Genomic DNA, 26,434 nt, shown 5'->3' with positions numbered 1-26,434 from the left:
TCCTCTTTTCTGTCTTCATCCATCTTAAGCCCTCTCTCACCAGGAGAACCAAAAAGCAAAAACCTTTCATCTCTCCAAATATCCCTCCTCAAAATAGAGTCATACATGCCCCTAAGTTAGTTCCAGTAAGCGCAACACATACTGGCCAAAACAGATTTAACAACATCCATCCAGAAAATGTTTGTGTCATAAAAGAGCTGCTGAATTTCACTGAATCCTTGAGGAGTTTGGAGGAAGCTGCCCACATCTATAATCAGCCATCCGTCAGCTTGATGAGGTTGATGAGAAGGATGCTTTGAAGTGCTCTCTGGATACCAAAAACCAGAACAAGGGAGTGTTGGAGATAATGAAATGACTGTTGTTAATGGAACAGCCATTAGCGCTGGAATGTCAAGGCTGACTAGTAAAGTCAGGCAACATAAAGATATGAGAGCGACAGTTTGGGTCAAATGATTTCACTGTAGCGACCACGGAGGGACTTGTCCTCATTTGGCAATAGCTGTAAATGATTAAAGGGTTGTCCATTTACTTCGAATGCATCCTGTATTTTTAAACAGGACATCAGGCCTGAGTAATACGGTGTAGTCCTTAACACAGGAATTGTCTGGAGTCTAGACCACTATAAATTAAATTACATCTCACATTTTCTTTATCATTCTGGATCCAATGAGGTCACCAACCGAAAAACCTAGGCCTTTAGGTAGAATCGTGGTCAAGACAGATACATGATCGCAGTTGTTTTAGGTTACACAATATGGATTTCACGTTTTGTTGTGTTCAGGAAAGTGTCACCTGGAAATTGTAATGTGCACAAGTGCAAGCAACCAAGAGCATTACCCTTGCAACAGCATAAAACAAGAGAAAACTGACTTCTTCTGTTTGGGTTCACTTCCATTCAGATATAACTATGGCTGATGAGTTAGGCAATCTGTGCAGCAAGCACAGCAGAACATGTTCCTGCAGAGACGCCATGTTTGTTTACTACTGTAATCAAGGAAATGCTCAGATTAGCTCTGCACGTTCAGTATGTTCCTTTAGGGAAGCAAGTTTGTGCCAACCCAGTTTGGGTTTGTGTACTGGTGTGGACCATGTCTCTGCCTTTAAGCTGACAAACTAACAGATCCCTTTGTCCAGTCACCACACACTAACAGCATAGCAATGGTAAAAGTGTTACTGAGTGAATTAATGCATAAATTAATATACACGTTACAGAAATCCCAGTAAATGTATCTCATCCGGAATAACGGCGGAAGTTGAGGAGATTAATCTGAGCGGTCCCTGAGCTTAAAGGAATGCTGTCAAACAGCCAGAAACCGACTTCTGTTGGAGATAGAGCCAGGCTGGTGCTGCTGCTGCAGTGACTGTTCTGCACGGGAGATAAGTCCAGGTCAGGAATGTCTCTGATCCTGGGCCAAGCAGGGACGGATGGAGGAAGAGATAGAAGGATGTGAGAAGGCAGATAGTGATGAAGAGGAGAGGGGGATTGAATGACACAGAGGTAGAGGGTGAAACGGAGGGAAACAGGAAATAATTGATGAATGGATGAGAAATGAGGGGGGTGAAAGGGAAAGGAGGGTAGATGCAAAAATATATGCAAACAGAAGAATAATAGAGGCAAAGAAGATGGAAACCGAGGAGAGAGCAGAATACAGATGGAAATGTAATCATCAAAATTACAAAATAGATGAAAAATGAATAGTTATGTGCATCTGTGCCAGTATCTGTATACCTGTGTGCATGTGTGTTCTGTGAATGTATCAGCATGTGGACAGCTTTTCCAAAGACCAATTTGTTGTTTTTTTTACCAGAGTGAAGAACCCTGTCAGCTCACAGACAGCCTCCTCCCTTTAATGGCAAAGCAACTGTGACAATAACCATGACAGGGAGAAAGGGCCTTTGAAATGTCTCTCTTAGATCAGAATGTGGGATGTTATCAACTGAATTTGCTATCAATGCACCATCAAATGGAGTTGTGGGCTATGTCTGATCTGATCCAATCCATCATGCAGAGAGGGGGATTTAGATAAAGCCTGACTGCTGAGGCTAGCATCTGCCTGGACTGAGAAGTCTGTTTTGAAGCATTTCATGTTTGTGTGTGGGTGTGATTTGGGACAATATCGGAGGGGTTATGCGTCAGCTGAACTGGAGGACCATGTAAGTCAGTGTGTGCATGTCTGAATGTGTACAGAAATTAGGTTCTATTAAGGACATACCAGGGGGTAGCCTTATGAAAGTGTTTCAGGGGAGAGAGAGGGATACAGAGTTATTTACATGTACTGGCCATTTACAAATAAGTGGACTTTTGTGCTTTTGGACCAAATATGTGTGTGCAACCATGACTGTGTGCCCATGTGACAGTTATGAGCACCACAGAGGATAATGCAAAAGCTGAATATCCAAATGGGTCAGCTGAGGTCAGTGGAGGTGATAGCAATGCAAAACCAGCTTGGATTATCTTAAATGCCCCCACCAAATGTCAGACAATCCTGCAAAGCAAGTCAAAATGTGAAGTTCAAACTAAATAAAAAGTGGCACTGATGTTGAGATATCCCCAAAACCAATGTAAATAGCACTATTTTCTCAGAAAGTAAAATAATTGTGAAGGCACTGGTGTTCAAAAGATTATCCAATGCAACCGAGACATTGTTTCTGGAAGGAAGATACTGCTGCCAAGTATTTTGAACATTTTTGTTTATAAACAAAACTCCATTTTGTTTTTTCATATTGTGGAGGAGAAATAGACACATATTTCAAAACTGAAACAAAAGTGGATGGATAGATACCACTAGAGGTGCAAAAACATTTTTTTTTATAATTAGGGTTAACTAAACTGTTAAAAATATCATATGAAAAACAGAGAAAACTTATCCACAAAGCTGATGAAAACTAGCCTCAATGCACCGTTAGAAGAGTGGCCAGTGTGAAGTAATGAGAGTAGCGGCTTCATTTCGCTGCTCAGAGAGAAAATTAGTGTCTCGCCAAGTCAAGCCACCAAAAGCGAAGTGTAAACATAGTCTTTTAGCTCTCAAGTGGCAAAAGATGATTACTGCACAATTACGAGACCACAGAGGAGAGAGAAGCCCCATTGCCTCAGTGACGGAAAGAGAGATTACAGGGTGGCAGCAGTACTAATGATGATGGGGAAGGGGAAAATACTGCAGTTTATCCTGGAGGATACATAAAATTGCAGCAACTAGCAGAAATTTGCGGCACTTTGCTAAAGCGTTGGCAACACTCTTGAACATGAAAGATGATGCGGGAATGCCTCATTTGTTGCATGTTACCTGCTTTTGAGTGAAATCTTTTTTCTCAAAACATTTAGACATCCAACATCCAGAGAAACCCATTCAACAAGATTCTATTTCACTAAAGCAGCACTATGTTGCATCTTTCAGTTCTGCATTTATGTGTCGATTTTTTTCCTGGCAAGAAATACTACCAAGCCATTTAAAGTATTTAATAATCAACAGATTGATTACTACAACAAACACAGTAGTTTACACATCCGGTTTTATACAAACACCTTTGACTTGTTTGACAAGTGTATGAAGTGGCATTTACGACATGTACGGATATCTCTGTACCACAGTCATTCTCATAAAGGCTGAAATTGAATGCAGGGCCAGCTTTGCCATATGCCACTAGCCCTCAGGTTTCAACCCATCTAATAAATCCTCACTCACTAATGTGATGACCATGGGGGAGGGCCACCTAATCCTATACTGGTACCATGATACACCACACACAAAAACCCACGCATCTACTGGCTATCACTGACAACAAATGAGACCCTGCTGAGTGAACAAGCTCACTTTTCATTCACAGATTACAGAAAGGTAAAGTAAATGAAAGTAAGAGGATTGTGCAAAACTATAGACAAGTTACTGAGCTAAGGTTGGCAGACATTCAAAAAAGATGATCACAGAAATATGTATAAAAAAATATAAAAAAGTAAACTCCATGAAGTTTTATTATGATGCGTTTCAAAAAAAAAAAACTACAACTAAACTAAACTGCTGCCATCACCCACTGGCTTTGGAACTACCATTGAGAAGCCTCGATTTTTGAACTGCGACCGTTGTCAACTTGTTTTTTGGGGCCAGAAGTGACCATATTTGGAGGAGAGGCTGGATTTGGCTGAGAACCCAGGGAAAATGGATGGGAAAATGCTGGTGCACCTCATCAAGACCCTCTCAAGGACAAGTTAACCTGATCTCAGAGAGGAATGCAGACTGCACAACAGTACCCTCTGAGGAAGCCGAATTCCTCTGTATCCTCGCAGACACACTGGCCCAGAACAAAGCTTTACCATCTGTTAATGAATTCCACGGCCAGCAGTGCTTGCTGCTGCGGGCAGGTAATTAGTTTGAACAGCGGGAAAGATCAAAGACAACACTTCCTGTCTTGCCCTCTGGTTGTGACCTCACAAGAGGAAGTCACAGATTTCACCGGGTGAGAGAAGGAAAGAAAATGTAAGAATCTAAGCCAACAGGCACAAAATCACAGTCTATGTAATTTCAGTTTGAATCACAGCAACATACCCATTTAATAAAATAGAAAGTGGTTTACAAACAAAACTGTTTGTGTCTATGTTTACTTGTCTGCCACCATTTCCACATTTTCCTCATTCAGCCATTCTGTTGCCTTTCTTCCTGACATCATTTTGTGAGTTTAACATTAATGTGAGTCTAATTGGCCTCTTAATTTCTTAAAGACTGCAACAAAGAACAGGTTGAATGAGGCCACAATTTCATGGAAGAGTTAAGACTATCACATACTGAGGGTTATCATGTGCGCTGGAGCTTCCCTTCCTCTCACAGTGCCAGTTGAAGCTCTTATCTGACAAAGTGGAGTCCAAAGAGGACAGCAAGAGATAGCATATCTATGTTTGTGCCCATGTGTGTGTGTTTGTGTGCCAGTTTTATCTGATGATCCAAGTCACTACCCAGCCAAGCCCTGCAACATGGTGGCTGGTAATTTTTGGATGCTGCCAAATCTGGTTACACAAAGACAGTACAACATGGTCCCTAATGGTGATGATGATGCATTGCTAAAATACCTTTGAGTAGATACAAGTATACCCATGTGGTCCAACTCTTTTGAATAAGTCAGTCAGTTCCTTTCTCCAAATCTCCAATACAGAAATATTTATTATTTTACTGTAATCCCCTCCTTCATTCCAAAAATAATACGTTAAATATTTTTTAAAATATTAAAAATTGTGGCGGTGAATTAAGAGTCACAGACATTTAGAGACTCCATGTCCGTGGGCTTGGCAGGTCTATTCTCCACATTGACTGAAGGATTAAAAGCCCATAGGATTTGGGTGGCCTTGATTTTAGAGTGCCGCTTAATTCTGCATGTAGCTCTCACAACATATTTCATTGTACATGAGGGATAATTGAGAAAGCCCCTGTGATGCCGAGCAAGCAACTTATCTGAGTGTTTGAAAGGACTGTAAATGTGCCTCATGAGTCACGCAAACACTGGCTTGCTGAATGATGAGTCACTTCCATCAAGTTACATCCTTGTCCCAAGATGCTCCATCAGTGGCACTTTAAATGGCTTTGGTAGAGAACCTATAAAATATGAATATTAAATCTACTTTTTCATTTCTTTATCACATTCTACAGCACTAACAGCCTTTTCAGATCTGATCGAAATGTTTTAATACAAAATCAAATCATATTATTCATTGTATTCGTCAGTGGATGACATCAGAGCTTACAGCAAACAGATCACAGATCAATGGTTTGAGGGGGCACAACAGCAGTTTTAAAACCAATGCACCAAAAAAGCTGTTTGAGGTCTGGAAGAACCTTCTCCAATTAGGCCAAAGTGTCAAGATACCATAAAAAATGGATTTTAGATCAATTCTCTGTTACGACCCTTCAAAAAGGTCAACCTGCTCATCTTCGTCACCATAAAGTGCTGCATTATCATTTGGGTTTCACTTTTTTCACACCCATACATACATACACATCCAAGTTTGCTTGGCAGCACCTCCCTCCTCCCAACGCCCCCGTTTTCCTGATTCATCTAGCCCAACTTTATCACATCTGTCAAACAGCAAGGAAATGGGGATATGTGCCTCCACATGATGATAGAAATGCGCTTCCTGGAATGGACCACACTCTGTGCCTGGCACATGGACATACCTTTCCTTATTCCAGTCTCTTGGCATTCCAAGTGGAATACATCACCTGGACATGTCTGCCAAGGACGAAACATACATCATCCTGTCAGGACATGAGAGAGAGGGAGCACAGCAAACAAATGGAGCTGCCCTCCGTCCTGAACAAGTAGCCTCCACAGAGAGTGAGAGTGCAGCTAAAACCCATTCAAGCAAGCAAAGCATTTATATTAATTTAAGGAAATGCTTAGGTACACAAAACTTAAATGAATTTTAATAATGACACAAGTTGCTAGATTTCGTCACTTCTTCAATAAGGAAGCACCAAGTCGCCGACCAAGAGCTGAAGTCAAAGTAATACAGAGCTAGCTACTTCACAGGCATGGGTAGTAATTGATGAGATGTCAGCATTGATGGTAATACCCTCTGTTCACCCTCGACCTCCCTCTCTATAAATCTAGTGAAAGATGAGATGGCAATCAATTGAGAGGTGAGTAGACTGCATGCTTCTGGGAAACGGTTCACTTTTAGTAGTTTCCAGGGATTGAGCAGAAATGTGTGCAAGCATACACATGTCACATAAACACATTTACTGTAAATCATGACAATTACGTGTATTTCTGTTGACAGATATCTGTAAAATATTCAAATAGAGAAAACATAGACATAAGAAATCGTCTGTTTTATATCACATTAAACTGAAAACATTTACGAACACTGCATACCATGTCTTTTTTACTAGCCTGGCTCACCGAATGTACACTGCAGGTATAAGATGCCATTGGCTGCCTATGTCAAGCAACATTCTCCTCCCCTTCCACTATCACCTCTACCTATTTGGCAGGGGAACCAATGCTGCATTCTGGCTTATGACCATCAACGACAAATGTAATTGGTTTAAAAAAAGACAAACTACACAGGGCATTCTTCCCTTAACCTAGAATGATAATGGGTCCAGGCCTTTCTCAACACTGTGGAGATACACCTGGCTATGCAAGGCTACCTCTTTACTAAAGGTACAGTAGAAAGAGACAGGACAGAAAGTGATGACATGCTGCAAAGGTCATCAACTTAACCAATGATGTTGTGGATAAACAGAATGAGCTTTAAATCAATAGGTCAGCCCCGCGTGCCTCTGTCTTTGCTCGGAAGTCAGGGTCAGCTTAGTCACATTCGCATGATGCCGTTATGACAATGCCGGCCATGTGATAGCATGGGTGCTCAGTTATCCTTTTTCCTGCATTCAATTCCATAGCTATCACTTACCATGAGCTTTCTAAATATGACAGTTTGTAATCCTCTGGCTCTATAGGAAACTGTGCATCATCCATCTAGTTTAGCCCATCACCCCCTTAACACAAAGCTATGGACCATTAGACCTATAGGATAAATAAATCCCCTCTGACACAGTATTCATCAGCCTGAAGCTGCACTATGTACATCTTCTTTTTGAAGTAATTTATGTAGTTTGCAACAATTAAATAATGTTTCAAACAACTAATATCTGAGTTACTTAAAATTTGCAATTTCTATTTACCAACAATACTTATATATATTCTATCATCTATCACTATTACGAAAGATTAACATTAGCAGACGACGATATGAAAGGTTTTACCAATTACAGGATTCTGAAGAGCTTATCTCAACTCATTGTTGTCAATGGCTGATTGTGCCAGCGTTTTCCTATTTGGGATTCAATCGGTTTACAGCTTTTGAGACAAAACATGAGGAAGTGAACATGCATTGGGAAAAATGTCAGGTTGGATTTATACAGCATTTAGGCATGGCATTAGCAATACAAGTTAAAATGACAACACAATGCATTTGAGATACACATTTTTGCAAAATGTACAGCAACTTTGATACTGCTTGTGTGATAGGTTACAATACATTATACTCTGGGGAAAAAAAATAATTGGCAAAAGATGCTGCACATAGCCTATCTTGTCCTCACTGTAAAAATGGATGTAAGAGAGCATAAAGTTAATAGGTTATAGTTGGAACTGACAGTAAGCACCAGCAGAGAGACCTAGAACAAGCTGAGACACTAACGCAACTTCAAGGGACAGGAAACAGCATGAGGGACTTGAGTTTACTCAGCAACAAGAGCTACTGCTGGGCCTCTTGTACACTGAGTCACTGTGCTTGTATCTAAAGGCATCGCACTTGCTCCATGACCTGCACCTTCTTACAGAAACTCAAACACAACACATCTGGCAGTGTTTTAACCAATGACCATTCCAAAATGATTGTGTAGTTATGTAAATTCAATTTCTAGGCCTATGTCAACAGAGAGCAAACAATCTGTGTGGAGTGGTTTTGTGGTTTACTATCTTTCTTCACTGCCTGCTGCATCATTCAGGGCAAACTGTTTCCTGGCAGAGTTATAAAGTACGGTAAATGGAGGAGCCTTCGAGAAAAATGAATGTTTTCATGAACTGAAGTCACAATATCAACTTCTAATTTTGCTACAAAGTCAGCCAAATCCAGAGTATATTAGAAACACAGAGTAAGCGGTAAACACTACTGACAAATGATCTACTAGTTTTTCCAAATTACACTTCTATTTCAGTCCAGAGCAAGCATCATCATCATTGTAGGAATATTGCATCTCTCAAGCTACACACTAAGCCTAAATAGATAATATATTGGAGACCAAGTAGATGGAAACTAACACCGAAAAGAAGAAATTGGACATCCCAACCATAAATCTAAGCAGTTCCTTATTGTGCAAAACCACAACTCAGTGATTCACAAACATCTCCGACAAGACTATTTTTCAATCTAGCCGGGGGGCAGCTAAAGGGCCGTGACACACCAAGCCCACTGCTGCCTGCTGGGCACCACAGGACTTTCTCTAAGTGACTGTGGCCAAACATGGCCTGCAGTTTTTGCAATGTGAACGGTGAGGAAAAAAAATCACTTGTGGAGGCAGCTGGAGAAAGAGCTTTTTTGACTAGATTTCAGCATTTACTGAATCAGTCATTTCACCCTCTTTGTGCAATATTATTTTATAGCTTTGCCTCACCATTTTTGTCTTCTTTACTAAGCAAATGATAATGGGCTGAATACTTCCGTGCAACACAAACAGTGTCAAACAGTGCCCTTTCTAACCATTTGTCAGATATATCAGATAAAAAAGAAGCCTGAGCACTGAACAATACATTTAAAAAGATTTGTAGTTGTTACAAAATGCTTGGCTGACTTGATGTTTTTACATGTGTGACACTTTCTGGAATACAAATACAGACTTCACCCATTATTCTCTCTTCAAGTTTCCTACAGCTTAAGGCAAGTTAAATTTAAGACCAACTGTACAATATGTAAAACTGAAAAAAAGTTTTCTGACCATACCATACCACGGCTGATTAAAAAAAAAGTTGGAATGCTGTAAAATACATAATAAAAACAGAAGGCAATGATTTTGCAAATACTTTATATTGAGTGAGTATAGCACAAACCCTTGATACCTTATACTCAAACTTGGAAACTTTTGTTTTTTATTTAAAAAATATATATACACACCTCTGAATATGACGCATTATAATTTTTATGACGTTTTCCACAATGTCCCAACTTCTTTGGAATAAGTGTTGTAGATTAATTAATTCAGTGCCTTTTACAACTTTTTAAGGATCAGCAGGAACCCTGTTCGTTTACATGCACAGAACTCACATGCATGTCAGAAGTCATGTGATGAGTTGTGTTGTTTTCAAGTGGGACATTGATGAAAAAAAAGTTAGGCTACAAAAAACCCAGTATAGACTGTGTGAAAAGAGGCATTTCAAGTTAATGTGCTGGAACTCACAGATCGACCATCCTCCCCCAACGATTATCATTTTCCCCAAGCTCTGTAAAGCCTGCATCAAGTTGGCTAGCAGCCCTCTGCTAGGGGCTTTGGCCAATACTGAGGATTAAAACCCTGCAAGTCTATAAATACACCTAGCAGACCAACGTCAGCACCCAGCCAGCTATTGCACTCACCTCTCACTGCTGGATGGCTGGCATGGGTTGTTCTTCTTTTCTGCTTCTCTCTGTCTTTTACTTTTCCCTTCTTTCTTTCACTTTCTCAGACTCTCACTGCTCTTTGTGTTACTATTTTTCCCTCCAACTCATTCTCTCAGTTTGTCTTCCACTTTTCTGTGTGTCTCCCGCTCCCCTCATCTCTCACTCTATCCATCTCGTACTCTCTCTTGCTTGGCAGGGCCTCTTAATTGGAAACAAGCTGTGAGAGGGCTTTCAGTTTGAGGTTAAAATTGCATCTGACCTGCCTCCTGCTGTATCTTTTCTTCTCTCCTTTGGCTGTATTACAGGCTTGTTCACAGTGGCTGAGTACAGATGTCTGAAGGACAGAGTGTGGTGAACAGGAAAGGAACAAAGTTGACTTTACCCACTGGCTGGAAACAGCAGGGACATGACAGGTAAACAAGCAAAATGGAGACTTTACAACAACAACAACTATGTGGAGAAAAATAGTTTTAATACTCTAACAATATGCCCTTTCAATCCAGACATTTCAAGAATATGTAAACGCGAAACAAGGAGGCAGCTAAGAGACGTTATTGCATCATTCTGCAATTTTATTTGAGCTTGTTCTTAGTTCGATTCACTGGGCTCTTAAATTACTGATTTTAATGGAAAAGCACTTTGAATTGTGTTCTTGCTGAAATGCGCTCTATAAATGAACTTGCCTTGCCATTCTGATTCAACCTATTACGAGCTCAGATGTGGAAACTTTTTATGATGAAAACAACACTTGACGCTAAACACATATCTAATGTACAGGTATGTATGGGGGTCTGCAACATGTATAAAGTAGAGCAATCTTAGAAAAAGAGACTGTGGTACCTAACCAATTCCTATCACCACTCAGAAATTAAATAAGCCACGAACAGAAAAAAATGACAATAGTTAGTATGTTATCTGTTATAAGATCATGAAATCTCTGACTGTAGAATTCAGTATTATGCACTTGCAAAACACTAAAATTGCAACAACCAAAACCCTACAATCACACTGTGCAATGCAGTGTCCAGATGTAACTGAATGTTTCCTTCAAACAGGCCACACATTACACAGTGCATCAAACACCCAAATACATTCCAAGCCAACATCTGGAGAATGGAGTTGGAACTATGAAATAAAAATGACATGGCCATTACATGGTAATTATGGTGAGAGGCTGCATTCAGTCTGTCACAACTTCCTTGTTGTCAGTGGGAGAGGATAAGAGGGATTTGTTGCACAAAGGGCCACAGCCAGGCACAGAAACTATTACTTCCACCCAGTTAGACCACAGACTGTACTGTCTGACCCACAGGGCTGTATAACACGACAGCGCAACTCACTCAAAATTATACACGTCAACCTGCATTGAGAGCTCAGTATGAACAACATTAAATTTACATTTGAGACAAATATTTAGTGGGGTTTTTTAACTGCTGTGTGAAAGTCATGATAACCTCCGAAATCTGACAGTCGAACAAACATTTTGTGTAATCAGTTTTTTTAACAGGTAAGCCAATTAAATACTTTTCCCAATTTGCAGCATGCTACAACCAACTTACTTGTGCCGTCTACATCACAGTACAAGTCAGAGATAAATTTCATTTAGAGAGTTTAAAGTTAACCCAAAAACAAATATTGATCTCCTTGGCAACTGGCTTCCTTGATTCTGTCCCACCCACATCTTTGGCCCTCCAAGTCTCACCCCCTTGGAAAGCCCCGTACAGATGGGTGCCAGGCCAGGCATATAGCGCCGGTCTGGGTATGATTACCAACTGAAAATAATTCCACTTTTGGGGACTGATGAAGCAGTCCTGTCAGACATAATGTTAACTATTTAGATTTCCTCACAGAAAAAAAACAACCCCCACCCAACTTGCACTCCAAAACATACTCAGTAAAACCTCATTGTAATGATAACATTTTCAAAACCGACTGTGCTGGTGACTGCGGCCAAAAAAAGCAGTTAATAAAAAAACTATAAACTAAAGACTATTACGGGGAGAGAACCAGGGATATTGGTATTTTTTTAAAAGATGCTGGCAACACAGGTTCAACTATACCCCAGTGTCATACACCTTCTGGAGGATTATTTACACTGATTACACTTGTCTTTATGGGGCCCACCACATCTAGAGCATCATTATACTATCCTCCCCAACAGCAAAAAACAACAACTAATAATCTGAAGGGATAAAACAGGTATGACACCAACTGGTATGAAACCTAGGTCCAGTGGGAGTGGGCTATTATTGCACACACACATCAAAAAGATGGTTAACTGCAATAGAGTCCCAATAGCCTCAAACGGTGTTCTGTAAAATCACAGTGTACTGCAAGATATTTTTACCAGGTCCGGTGCAAACAAACTTCTCATAAAAAATGTATATCTGGCTCAGAGGTGCACTTTTCACTTTGCCTCTTTTATGCACAAAACCCATGGAAAATGTGTTTGTTATGAAAACTTTGAAATTTAAAGGCAGAATTTGTAGTGAGGATCTTCTCCACTATGCAAACTAAATGTGTGCGATTGACTGATTGACAGTAAGTCCAAAGACATCCATTTAAGAGCAAGTGCCCTTGTTGAAGACAAATTGATTAAATGCAACAGATTAGAAGTCCATACTTTTAACATTTTACACTTCAGTGTCAATCAGCAGAAAGAATATGTCATGTATGAGATTAAAATAAAACACATGAGCTACATCAGCATATCTTTTGGTGACCCGGATCTGATGAAGGACTAAACAAGCCAACAGGTTTTACATGTTGTAGCATGATAAAAAATCCCAATGAAAACAGGCACAGGTGAGCTTAAATGAGGTAAATGTTGAAGGTTTCCATTTGAAACTATAATGTATTCTCCTCATCATTTTAGTGCAAGTACTTTTTGAGACTATATTAGTTTAAGTGACAAACAGGCTCTTCTAAATGTTAGGGCTGAGCCTCTACCGGCAGAGGAAGAAGGTAAAGTAGGGATCAGTAAATTAATTTTATTTAATTTAACAGTAATTCTGCAGTGGACTGGGGATCAAGCCAAAGCCTGTTGACTGATAGTGATGTGGCTTACTGAGGATGTTCTGACTGAGAACCACTGAACATACTGTAGCCATGCAATGAAGTTAAGCTGGGCTAGAGAGATACCCAAAGCCTGTTTCTCCCCCAATGCTACTTAATGACAGCAAGATTAATTTTTCCTTTGGGTTATGGCTCTGATGCCACCCATCTCACTGTGTGAAATCACTCCCTGGCAGCGCTTGGCAGCAAGCAGCAAGCTGCCAGAAAGAGAGCAGATAGCTCATGTCTTAAGAGTGATAAAGAGAATGTTATTCTGCCGAGCCAACGAATGAACCTCATAAGCTGATACCTACCTACACCGGCAGACACAAAGATGAGAATCCTAAGCAAACACATTAGACATCATGACAAGAAAACACACCTGAACCAGTTTACGGTTTGGGAGCAGAGAAAACACCTCATTCTCACTGTAATCCATGTTGCAGCAAGCTTTTATAACAGACCCCTCAACATGCTACTATGAAATTGCTTCTTGCCCAGACTGAACAACTGACAACAATATGATAAGAGTTGACATGGGGGTCAATCACAACAGGCCCCAAACAACGGAGGGGTCACGCAGGACACGGGCTGGGGCCAGGGCATTCCTGGCTGATGCAGTTGGGTTTGTCTGGGAAATGACTGAGCAAACAGGGGCCAGAGTGGCTTCCCCTTACTGGCACCAGCGCTTTGTCCCCACTAATCCACTCCAAAGAGCCACAGTCAAACACGCAGCGCCATACAGTCACCAGTAACAACACAGCACAGTCTGAAGGGACATGAAATGAATCCCACTGGCCAAAGCAGGGAGACAGACGCCAGTTTGCTCATCAGATTTGGGCACGGAAAACAGTATGGCTTAACTGTAGGACTAGGTGATGATCACGGAGCAGCTTTTCGACTTGATGGAGCTGTGCAATATTGACTTCTGCAGGAATGGGGACTAGTTACAGGGACTGCATATATTGCACTGAGCAATATATAACTTTTCAGATTGTTAAAGTTGTAGTAATCACTCATTTACTTGCTCAATAAATAACTTTGTGCATTACAATAACTAGTAGCTGAGTATGTGATTTTTTTGCATTGACAATTTCTGTCAGAGAAGATCAGGGCTCACAATACACTGACCACGCAGATAGGTGGAAATGTCGGGAGCATAAGAAGCAGATTTATCCACTGCTGAATAGCAGGCTGTATAGACAGATGGGGACATCACTTGAATTACATTAATACAGTGGCTCATGGAATTGACATTAAAGCAAATGTAATTATCAGTGTCTTGTGATGCGTAATTTGAAAAATAAAGTCAGATGATATGAGGACTATTTCAGAATCAACAAATAAATGTTGTCTACCAAAGCACTTCTATTGTTGAGTAAATCAGATGTGCAAAATGAAGACAAATTACCATCTCTGTTAGAAGTATTATGACAAATCTCACAAATGACACAGACTTCAGGCTCTTGCAGCTGCTTTAACTTTAAGTTAAAAAACTGGAGACGAAAAATTCAACAACAGCAAGGACACTATACATTACGCAAATACATATTTACCATTTTAATGAATGAGTGTTGTAGGAATATGGACTTGTTCTGTCAAAATGATCATGACACATACCACTTAATTCATCATTATCAGATATGGATAGTGACTTAAGAGTGCGAACTGAAGTAGTAAATCATAATAAAACTGACAAAACATTAGGAGAAGATAACAAGACAAGACAGAATAAAAAAATGAAACCAGACCAATAGCAACTGTGTGGTGGCAATTGAAAAGGACTGTGTACTGCAAAGTATAATTGGATTGTACTTACTTGTCATACTCTGCATTGTCTTTATCACAGCGTGCATCTTTGTGCTTCTGCCAGTCCTTCCCATGCTTACAGGTGGTGAGGAGGACCACATCCTCAGAGTTATGAACATGATATAAAGCGTTCCTAGTGTCTGAACCTATTCCCGTTAGATACCTCTTGCCCTTAAAAACAAGCATGTACTTCCTAAAAGGGGGAATGGTGTTATGTTTCAGGTAGCCCTTTTCCCCTCCTGTCCTAGGGTGGTCTTTAGAGAAGAGAGGGATAGAAACATCAAAGTTGGGCCTAAAGTTCTCTGTGCTGATGCTGGCCTTGGCCAACATGGCAAGACCAATGTCAAAGCCCAAGTCTTCTGTGTAGTCCGGCCAGGTGCCAGAGTATAAGTTGAAGATGATGTGGTTTTTGCCCCCATTCCACAGATGAAGGTTCTGGACTTTTACTCTCAAGTTGTGAACATACTGAGGTGAAAGCTGGTCCCGGTCCAGAGTGTCCAAACTTAGGACGAACAAACATGCCTGTGCTGGGTCTGGTGTATAGAACATGGATCCTTCAATAGAGGATAGTATGTTTTGATAACTTTCTGACATCTTCTCCCCTTTCTGCTGGGGGTAGACATAAACTTTAAATCCATTCCTCTCACACAGAGAGAAATCAAAGCAGGACTCCATTCTGCAGCGTTTCCCAATGTAAACGCCTGAGTTAGTGTCCCTCTTCTGTGCAGGAGATATGTGTTCACCGTCATTATCGCTCCCGTCTTGGTCCCAGGAGCTGACGGACTGCAGTGTCCCCGGGACACGACGCCACCGCGTCCCGGGATGATAATTGGTGGGGCTGCGGTCATCACGCCGGCTGAGACCCCTTCTGGATAGAGGGACTTGTATCCCCCCAAAACAAAACAACAGAATGAGACACACACCGGCGGAGAACAGGGTTAAGTACCGTTTTTTGGCCTGCATGTGTCCTACGATCTGGGATAAGATTTCGGGCGATAAATCCAAGAAGTCCCCAAGTTTTGGTTTCACCACCTCCTGCGGGAACGCTCCGCCATCTTCCCCCGGGCTGCAAGTGTTGAGCACTCACGTCTTCCACCTTCTGCTTCAGATGCCTTTCACAAGTCCGGGAACTGATCCAAAGCATGTGGGCGATTTATAATGTTCATCCACCTCGCCTCCTCGTTAATAGTTGAATTGACTAACTGACATCAGTTTCTCCTCTACAACAGAGTGACCCGATCACCTTAAAAATGGGGTTTTAACGTTAAAGTGGCAACCACTTAACTTTGTACAACATTGCCTATACTTTGCTTAAAACATTTTTAACAGTGTTCATGTTTAGCTAACTAGAGTTACTAAATAGTAACCAATAACAACACGGCACAAAATGAGTACAAACTTGGGTCACGTTAACGTTAAAGCAGCAGACTTGTTGCCTGGGCAGTTAACTATTGTCCCTACTGGAAATTAGCAACAAAGCGGGCACTGGAGCCCTGAACATTCAACATACCCAGTTTGAGACGTCGCCACAGTTCTCCCATTTAATGTACCGAAAGATAAAAGTATCATTGTAACGGTTTGCTAAATATATACAGAGAATTTCGTCATCCGATTAAGCTAGCTATCAAGCTAACAGACTGGCTAGTTTCTTAAAACATTCCTAGTTAGCTTGTTAGCTACGCGGTTGCATCAAAGTAGCTTTAACGCTGGTTGGAAGTGAAGACAGCCAGGCAGTCTGTCTTCTTCCTCTAAAAACAGTGTCCTTTCATTCGTCCATAACTTGTCCTTCGGTCTTCCCACAAAGCCGACAAGCTAATTTCTCCGTAAATTTCTCCAGTCGTGTAAAGTGTTCAAGTGGTGGCTCACACACACAAAAACAAGAGGTGCTGTGAAGACTGCAAGCCAAGCAGAGCAGGACGGCAGTCCCACCAGAGCGGCTGCTGATGATGATGTGACGTTCTTCCACGGCGCACGGTGCGCTGCCATTGGTCCGCGTCACATCCGAGGTGGGCGGGGCTTCCAGTGCACCCATTCACATCCAGGGAGAAGAGAGCACAGCAGGATATGTCTATGGGGAGGACAGCAGGAGCAGTCCCTGCACTGATTTACCACCGGGAATTTATGAGCTGAGAGTTTGCCTATTAGGGCCATATGAGAAATTAAGAAGTATTCTTGAACTCAGATTTTATTGACAGTCCATAACAGTGAAGTGGGGAGCCATTAAAAATCCACTTCTTAACGAAAAAGCTACTACAGTCCAAAAAATAGCCTTCGCAATATTCTCACCTCGATGTCCATTTAAAAGCTGTTTTGCAGCTTTAGACATAGACATCCCAACATATTCATTAACTTAGCCCATTTTTTTAAGCACCTGAAGGAATTCTCATGCATGTTGGCTGGAATAGATAACTGCTGTTTTCAAGGGCATGAAGTAACTCAAAATAAATACAAATATTCGTCATCCCAAATTATTTCAGTGCACATATTATTGCTTTTGGACTATTCTAAGCACATTTTATGTTGCTTTAGAGGGTTAACAATAAACCGTTAGATAACTGAAGAAAAAATGCCCTACAGACACACTGATAGGCTAAACATCAAATAAATATTATTTAAAAATAAAATAAAATAAGTTATGTGTGTGTGTGTATAGTGTGTATGGCCCCATTAACCTCATTAATCATATTACTCATATTTTTTTGTACTAAAGATGATGGGCATACAGACAATTTGTCTAGCTCATTATACTATTGTATTCCGATGCTTGTTGTTTATTGTTTTCTTTGCTTAACTTTAAAGATGACTAACAGTTGCAGCACTACTCTCCACTGTACAGTGACCATAAACTATCAAAGCAGAGGGCTGGTAAACAGAGATCATGTCTCAAGCAGTGTTTGGGTTCATGTCCCTGTATTAAGGGATTCTGTAGCTGAAAGACTGGCTATATCTGTTCAAAGAAAACCAAGATATCTGCAAAATTTGGGTGTTGGAGACTCTCTGATGCTTTCTCTGGGCAGTCCTGGTTCTTCATCAGCATTCATTTGTCCTGCTGAAGTGCCCTTGAGCAAAACCTGGATCCCTGAGTCATACCAGTGCTGCTCTGTACATGAACTCTGTTACGCAACAAGAGATATATTTATTTATTTACTTAAATAAAAATGGAATACATCAGAAAACCTTAATGAAATTAAAGAATAGAGTTTTCCCTGAGAGGAATTGCACCAGTGAATGAGGACCAGCAGGACAATGGCACTACAGTGCATTAGCCAGGTCTTTTCTGGCATGTAGTAAGCCATGATGTGTTTTCACAGCTGCTGTGGTCTGAAAGACTAGAAGTGATTTTGCAGAAGCGGGGAAAGAGCAAGGAGGAATGTGAAGCTGCGTTCCTCAGGAGCTGTGGACCAGCTATCTGCACTGCCTCAGTTCCCCATGGACCACTGATCAAAGACAGGGAGGGATATGATGGCCACCTCCTCATTCTCTACCTCCTCCCTTTCTCTTTGTCTCTCTTCTTTCTGTCTCACTCACTCCACTCCTGCCTTTTCCCTCTCTTACTCTCTATCATCCCCTCTGCTGCTCTCTGGCATTCTTTCCATCTCTTCTCTCTTTCATCCCTTTAACTAATTTACTAGGGGGGTGCCGCTGGTGACTGATGTGAATAGATGGATGTTCCTCAGCTTTTGCCACTAGAATGCTCAGATGCACTTTGTTTATATGTCACTTCATTTTAATTCAAACTCTTTAAAGTGGTTTATCCATGTGTATTTGTGACAGCCCCTCGGTTTACAGTCTGAAATGTATTTTTGCACTTTCACAAGGCTTATTTGGATGCCTCACTTCAAAACCAATGTGATGACAGTGTAAGGACAAAAACATGGAGACAATTGGATTCAAGGGAAAAAGATTTAACAAAAACATCTGTGGGGTTCTGCTTTTGTCTAACTATTATCTGCAGCTTAATGAGACTGTGGAGATGCTGTCTCCCCGCTGTTGCATTGTGTTTGCTGAGCTGAGCACTGGCCAGATTTAGAGCAGCAGGGTGACTGAGCCAGAGCAGCACTCCCACTGTGTAATACACGCAACCATGCCAATATCTAATTTGGATGCACCCAGGTCAGCATAGTTTTCCCAGCCAGCCAGCGAGTAAGCCAGCCAAGCAACTAAACAGCCAAAATGAAGATTTATTATTTCCTTCTGAGTACATTTCGAGGTCATTAATTTTTGTAAATAACACATAATGCAATACTGATTTAGTGTTAAAATAATCCACTCACATATTTGCATAAAAATATGAATGTGTGGTTTGTGCAAGAGCCTTATGGACATATGCATGACTACACACATGCAGTCATTTGTGGATGCTATGTTTGTGTGAAGCTCTTTTGTGTAGAGTACAGCCTTGGATGTGATAATTTAATGTCCCCTCCTGACTGAGACAGACAGTCTTGGTGAGGAGCCTCATCCATCTGTGTTGACGCTGAAATGCACAAATCACATCCAAGTGTATCAGGACTAAGAGTGAAATGAAGGGTTCATGTGACAAATGGAAGTGTCAGTGTCTTAAAGCTGAGAGGGCCAGTAGGATCACACTCAAGGATTTAAGTAGAGGGCTACTTGACAAACTGTATGTGTAGCACCAATGTGTTTTCCTCAAGTGGGATCAACTTGTTTAGATGGATATTTTCTCAAGTCACAGTCCAGTAGCCCTGGAAATAGTTTTTTATGAAAGGAATAGTTTTATACTTTAAAATATGTGCTCATTCACCTTCTTGCTGAAAGTGAGATGAGAAGATGGATACCACTCTCGTTTGTGTATTAAATATGAAACTGCAGCAGCCAGTTAGCTTAGCCAGTTAGCTAAGTCCTGCACACAAATCCCCAGCTTGTTATTTTAACAGTGTTTTTCTTATGTACTAAACACTAGATACAATGTGTAAAATGTATTACATTTGAGCCAGACTAGTTGTTTTCTCCTTTTTTCACTTGCAGTGTAAGCTTACCACTTTCTGCTGTAGCTTCCCAATCGAAAGTATCTATATTCACAGGATCTTACCCCAGAGTCTTATATTCCCAAGGTCCTAAGTTCCCATGGTCCTATGTCCCCAGGGTCTGTAGTTCCCAAGGCCCTATGCTCCCAAGATCCTATATCCCCAGGTTCCTATGTTCCCAAGTTCAATCTGTTAACACATATTAACCCTATTGTGTTCGGCTTAAATTTGACCACTTTTAAGTTAAAATATTTCATACAATTAAGCAACTTTTTCCCACCCTAACTCCAAACTTGTGCCATTGAATTTAATAGAATACCACTAGAGAACATGTTTTTCAGATTACCATTATGTGCTATATAGAGTTGGGAATATAGGACCCTTTTTTCATGATGCATTATGAGCCATATCAGTGTAAGCTGGGAACATAAGAATGACCCCCTTCTATTTAATGGATAGAGAGAGAGAGTGGCACCATCAAAGAAAGAGTAGGTATTGATTGCTGCCAGTCAATAGCATCCAAGTTAATGTTAACCATGATTGTGCTTCATGGATATATCCATGGATCAGAAGATATTTTTTATGGTAGAATGTAGAAACTCATATAAGGCTTTGAAGTCTGAACAGGATTGCTCCAAATAAATCCAAACCCAAAGTACACTCAAATATTGAATATATCACCCATTCACAGAGATTATGTACGGTCCTAAATCCCTGAGTGAAACCTTTCACTTACTGGTTAAATAATCCTTTGCGTTTTATAAACAAGTCTAAAGCTAAAGCAGCTCTGCAAAGCTGTACTGAGGCATATTGGTGCTCTGAGCTAAATGTTAATGCCAGCATGGCAACATGCACACAATGACAACATGCTCTCACAAACACAAAGTACAGTTGACGCAAATATGGAGGTCATTAGTTTGAAGATATCTAGTCCAAAGTATTGAAATATTGCAAACTTGACCAGCTGGTGTAGCCACAGGAAGGTGAATCAATAGATTAATAGTATTCATCCTCTGGGACCATACAAGTCTGTACTATTGGATGGAAATCCATCAGAAAGTTGTTGTGATATGAAACTCTGGACCAAAGTGGCAGACTGACTAACTGACTGACAGACTCACATTGCCATACCAACAGCTGTGTTGCTAGCATGACCAAAAAAGCATCTCATGGATAATCTGAAGATTTTAATGGCATTTTAAATCCCATTATAATTTATCTGCAAAATGCCAATGAGGTCACAATACAAGGTTGATACAATTGGATTTTGAATGTCTGCTCCCAGCAATACTTTATGTGATATGTTTCAGGCATAAGGACCTGTCACATAAATTTGAGTGGCAGCACTAAAAAGCTTCCACTCTATTATGACCCTGCTAAATCCTTCTTGGTAATGAAAGGAATGCGAAGACATTCTTGAGCATAAAGTGATGCAGAATATTTTTTCCTTTGTTTTTCATTTGCATCCAGCAGGTTTGTTGATTATTTGCATTCACATTCCTCTAGTGGGTTTAAGGCTCACCAAAGGGATCATCTGAATCTATAATGTTGTTTATGTAAAAAAAAAAAACAACGCACAACAGTTTCATCATTCATGTGTTATTCATAATTCAAACAGTCTGGATGGGATGTGTTGATCAATCATATGAAAGTAATCCCCATATTCCTCGTTTTCTTCTTCTTCTACTTCCTCTGGACCTATATATCAGGAAAAAGGATTGTGGCTAAATGAGAGAGACATCTCAGTCACAGAGCAGAGATCAGGTTCAATTACATGTGCAATAACTTTTAGGTCTCCATAGGCCTAGAAACCATTTGTATGCTAATAGGTATGACAGCAGTAATGACTTGCAATAAAAATACATCTGCTGCTTGATCAAATCTGATATTAGAACATTACCACAATCAGTCTTTCCTATTTGTCCTGAAACTACTTGTTAGACTCGAAACTCCTTGTGGGAAGTGTTTTGGCATTGAGCATCGGTGATGTAATAACCCTTCTCATGGCCCTTTCTTGTCTTTCTGCAGTGTGTGAAAGTGTTGTATGTGTGTTCTAGCTGTGAACTCGGGGAGGGAAGTGAAAATGGACACATTCTTCGAGGGCAGAGGTTCTCAATTCTTTTAGCCAAAGACCCCATACAAGATAGTGAATATACTGGGGACCTCCTGATCCATGTCTCTTTGGATAATTTTTTTTACACTTCTTTAGTTATGTGACAGACCAACACAAGAGAAATGTATAAGGAAGATATTAGGCATGACTTAAATATATTTGCAGATTCTAAGAGTTATAGATTTGTTATATCATTGTATAATCTATGAGCTATTCTACACAGTCACCCACAAAGTTGAAATCATTTTGTTTTCAGACACAATTTTCTGTTAATTGTGGTTTCATTTTCATTGTGATATGTTTGGAAGAGACTGATTAAAACGTTTTGAGAAGATATACACTTTATCTGTGAAGAATAAATCACATTGTCACAATCATTTCGATTTTAAAATATATTTTATTCCAACTACATGGGGGACTGTGTAGATTTAAGTAGACTATGCAGACTTTTGTGGGGAAAAAAGAAAAGAAAAGAAAAGAAAAAAAAAAAAAAAATATATATATATATATATATATATATATTAGGGTTATTTTAGGCTCCCCCTACTTAGAATTACTGTTCTCAGTCAAGTCATATCACAATTTATATGCAAAAGGCCCTCTCTAGAGCCGGTGTTTGGTCTGTCCATTCTGTAGATAAATGCAGATGTCATAGCAGATCTTTGGGAAGAGGATCCACTCCCTATGTAGTTATGGGGGGCTCACTAAAACAAAAGGATTTGTAGTTTCAGGTGATTACAAACTGATGAAAACATGATAATGAATTTAATTTCTGCCAATAAATCCACCTAAATCCGACACACTGCTATTTTAAAAACAGAAAAATAATCTGTGGCTGTACCATTACTTCCTCTTGAGTTATGTATCATATATTATAAATGTCAGCATTCTGAGCATGTAATTAATACAATTTTGCTTGATGCGCATTCATGCATAGTGTTCAACATAAAAGAGCTTAATTAAATTCATATAACAATATCAAAAGAAACACAACAAAGTTAATCACATAAACGTTATCAAATACCAGCCATACATGACAGCTAATTTTAGCTGTAATTAGATTTGAAACATGTCTGTGAAATATTTGCTGACATGAGAGCGCTGAGACAGAAACAGTAGGGCAGAGTATGTATGCTGTGTTATTCCAATGAGAGAAGCCTGCTGCGTGCAGCTCTCACTTCAAGGGCCTGAAAAAGATCAATGAGGAAGAATTGCAGTGGGACTGGACTACAAATTGAGCAGCCTTTAATCACCTCACACAGTTCACAGTGGTGTGAAAGTTCCTGCCATGAAAAGGTTTAATCACTAGCCAAGCTGAATAGAGTCAACTTGCTGCTAATAAAGGGCACACAGCGCCTAAGGGGACACATGTACACAGTTTGCGTTTGCTAATGCACCTAGGTGGAAACACATCTGCATGGATGCCCTTGTATTTGTGCATTCACATCATCTTTAGTATACATGCACACACAGGACTTTAATATCATCAGATTATAGCTGCTGAACCTCCAGTTTACACATTTCAGTCACTCTTTATTGAAAATGTGATCTATATCTGAATTCCTTCCTTTGGAGAGTTTGTTAGCACATAAAGTAGCTCACAGGTAAGAGGCAATCATCATTTGTCACCCAATTCAAGGGTTTCACTGACAAATGATAATTATCTGACCCAACAGTCAATGGCCACCAGGCCACTCAGGGAATGAGAACCAAGATCCATCAGTACATGAGGGTCATTTGGTCACTGTCCAGTCAATGACTTAATTAATATACAATATGTGTTTGGAATATTATTCTTTGGGATATGATTGCACTGTTGCCATGTATTATATACAGTGCCTTTTACCTGCATAAGCATTTGATTTATCACCAACAATCTTGGAACAAAAGCAAGTCTCAAATGTGATTCTTCAAAGACCAATCACGATAACAAGAGGAGAAAATCCTTAAGGCACCAGAAGGTTAATAAAGAAGGTGTGCAGTAAGAGATCTCATTAGTGAAAACCTTTCATGATGCTTCCCAGGAAGCCCATATAGCTGACCCTGGTGCCGCTGAGAATGTGACCTTGGTGTGATGGTAAACGGGTAATAAATCCAGCCGCCACAGGGACACAGTGTGTAGTTTGTGGACAGCAGGGTCAATGAGGAGGCGAGCTATGAATCTAAATTGCACCTGTCTGTCTTTCTCCCTTGTCACCACTATAAAATGCATTGAAATAATGGTGCTCCAGTGAATCCTCTGCGAGATAAGAAGTTATTCAGGATCTTAAACGCAGCTCACCTTGCCGTATGTCAAACCCTCTGTCTCCCAATGCCCTGTCAATCACCACTCTATACTAATAAATAAAGTGAAAAGTGTTAAGAAGATAATCCACGGAAATACCCTGAAGCAGAGAATCATTTGCATATCAAAGATAAAATAAACTTAAAACAAAACAGCATTGTTGTATCAAAAGATATACCAAATGAAAATTAGATGTTTAGGATAGACCGCACACTGAGACATCATCAGGACTGAGAGGAAACCTCGCTCTGCCACACTGACAGGTGACAGGTCAAACAAACAGCTCTCTCCAGATGACTGTTATTAACCTCAGGCTCACACTGCTTAAAGGAAGTGGCTGCCAGCGTGTTAGACTTATTGGCAATAAAAGTCCAATTCAATCAGAATTTGAAGGAAACATGAGAGCTTGCGCTTACTCATCCACATTGACCACATGTTGGTTGTTTTTTTCGCCATGTCAGACACAGTGGGTGGGTGGAAGACTCCATTATTTACTAGCAAGGTTCATTACTTCTCCAGTCAAATTGATTTTCATTGTATAGATGATGATTGATAATGAGTTGTTTGCTGTTAAAGTGACAGTGGAGTCCCTTCAGAGCCCTCCATGAAAATATATTTTAGGTTTAGGCTTCAGGTTGTTACATTTCTTAGCTGTGGATTTATCTCTGTGCTTTTCCACAGTAGGTTGGTGTAATTTCAGTTCAGGCTTAAACTCACCACTCGATCCCTGCAAATCACTGCATCCCTGTGGAGCCAGAAATCTGCTCTCTCACACTCTCGGTGTAGTGGAGCAGCAGTGAGAGAGATAAACTGAGGACACAGTGGATCTCTATCGCCACCTAGAGAAACATGTACACCTAACTGGTCTTGCACTGTAAACTCAGCTGACCCATTTTGTCTTTGTGAAATGGAGTTTACACAGATTCTGGATGATACATAAATCTGATTAACAGGTAGCATCACTGGGAGTCACTGCAACCAGTTTATTGGGGTATTATATTTAAAAATGGAAATAAGAAATACCAATATATCGTCACACTGTTAAAATAATCGCCTAAGTCATTTTTTGTAAAAAATGGTTTTGTTTTGCTTAAATCATCTCCTCATGATGCCAGCCACCTATGGTAAAATCGCCTACATCCTCAGTTGATCAGATCATGTGTTTTTACCCCTTTAAGATAATGGCCTATGTCAAGTGTGTGACTTATTATGCCTAAGTCAAAATAAAATGTGCAATTTTTTGAACATGCCTTTGTGACTTAAGCAAGATATGGTAACACTTTATTTTGAAGGTGTCTACATAAGAGTGACATGAGCGTGTCATAAACATGACATGGGATGTGTCATGAACATTAATGACACTTTGAAGTAACATGAATGCTCATGATACTTGTCATGTCATGTTTCTGACAGGCTTTTGTGACTCTTATGTAGAAACCTTCAAAATAAAGTGTTACCATACCTTGCTTCAGTCACAAAGGCATGTTCAAAAATTGCCTAAGCAATTTATTTCTCTTAAGTTACATAATTTACACACAGTGTTATTACTATTCCAATAGCATGTTTGTTACATCCTTTTTGAGTGAAATGATCAATAAATGTCATATGTTATACTTCTGGTGAAGTTGTTTGTGTTTCCTGCAAAACTTGAAAAAATGAGTTAGGCAATTATTTTAACAGGGTGACGATATCAAATTTACTTTTGGTGCTTGTAACCGCTCTCCTCCGGTGCGCTGTGTGACAAGAATCAAACACACCCAGCGGCAGAGTCATGTGGTTGGTCATGAGGAAGTAAACAGGGAAGAGAAGATCCAAAGAGGCAAGTCAATTTTTTCTACAATTTATGGCTTTAAAAATCTTCAGCTATTCAAATTAAATCACTAAGACAAAAATTTAGTTTACCACGAAATCTTTGCATATTTTCCTGTGCTGTCGTCTACAGCATCAAGGCTAATAAAAGTAGCTAGCATGCTGAATGCTAACGTTAGCATAACCATTTAATAACAACAACACTCTTCTTCCATTTAACCGAACAACTGTTA

General features: G+C 40.1%; 1 protein-coding gene across 1 annotated transcript in view; it reads right to left on the bottom strand.

Moving 5' to 3' along the window:
• Window positions 1-16,932, bottom strand: part of LOC131976135 (exostosin-1a-like) — a 37,545-nt gene extending 20,613 nt beyond the window's left edge. The window contains exon 1 of the mRNA XM_059339054.1: window positions 15,018-16,932. Coding sequence (XP_059195037.1) covers window positions 15,018-15,970 — 953 coding nt within the window. The 5' untranslated portion in view covers window positions 15,971-16,932. The remainder of the gene's footprint in view (window positions 1-15,017) is intronic.
• Window positions 16,933-26,434: the final 9,502 nt, after the last annotated feature.

Source organism: Centropristis striata, chromosome 8 (genome assembly GCF_030273125.1).
Source record: "Centropristis striata isolate RG_2023a ecotype Rhode Island chromosome 8, C.striata_1.0, whole genome shotgun sequence".
Taxonomy (NCBI): Eukaryota; Metazoa; Chordata; class Actinopteri; order Perciformes; family Serranidae; genus Centropristis; species Centropristis striata.
Note: the sequence above shows the minus strand (reverse complement) of the source record. Positions and strands in the feature narration are given on the sequence as shown.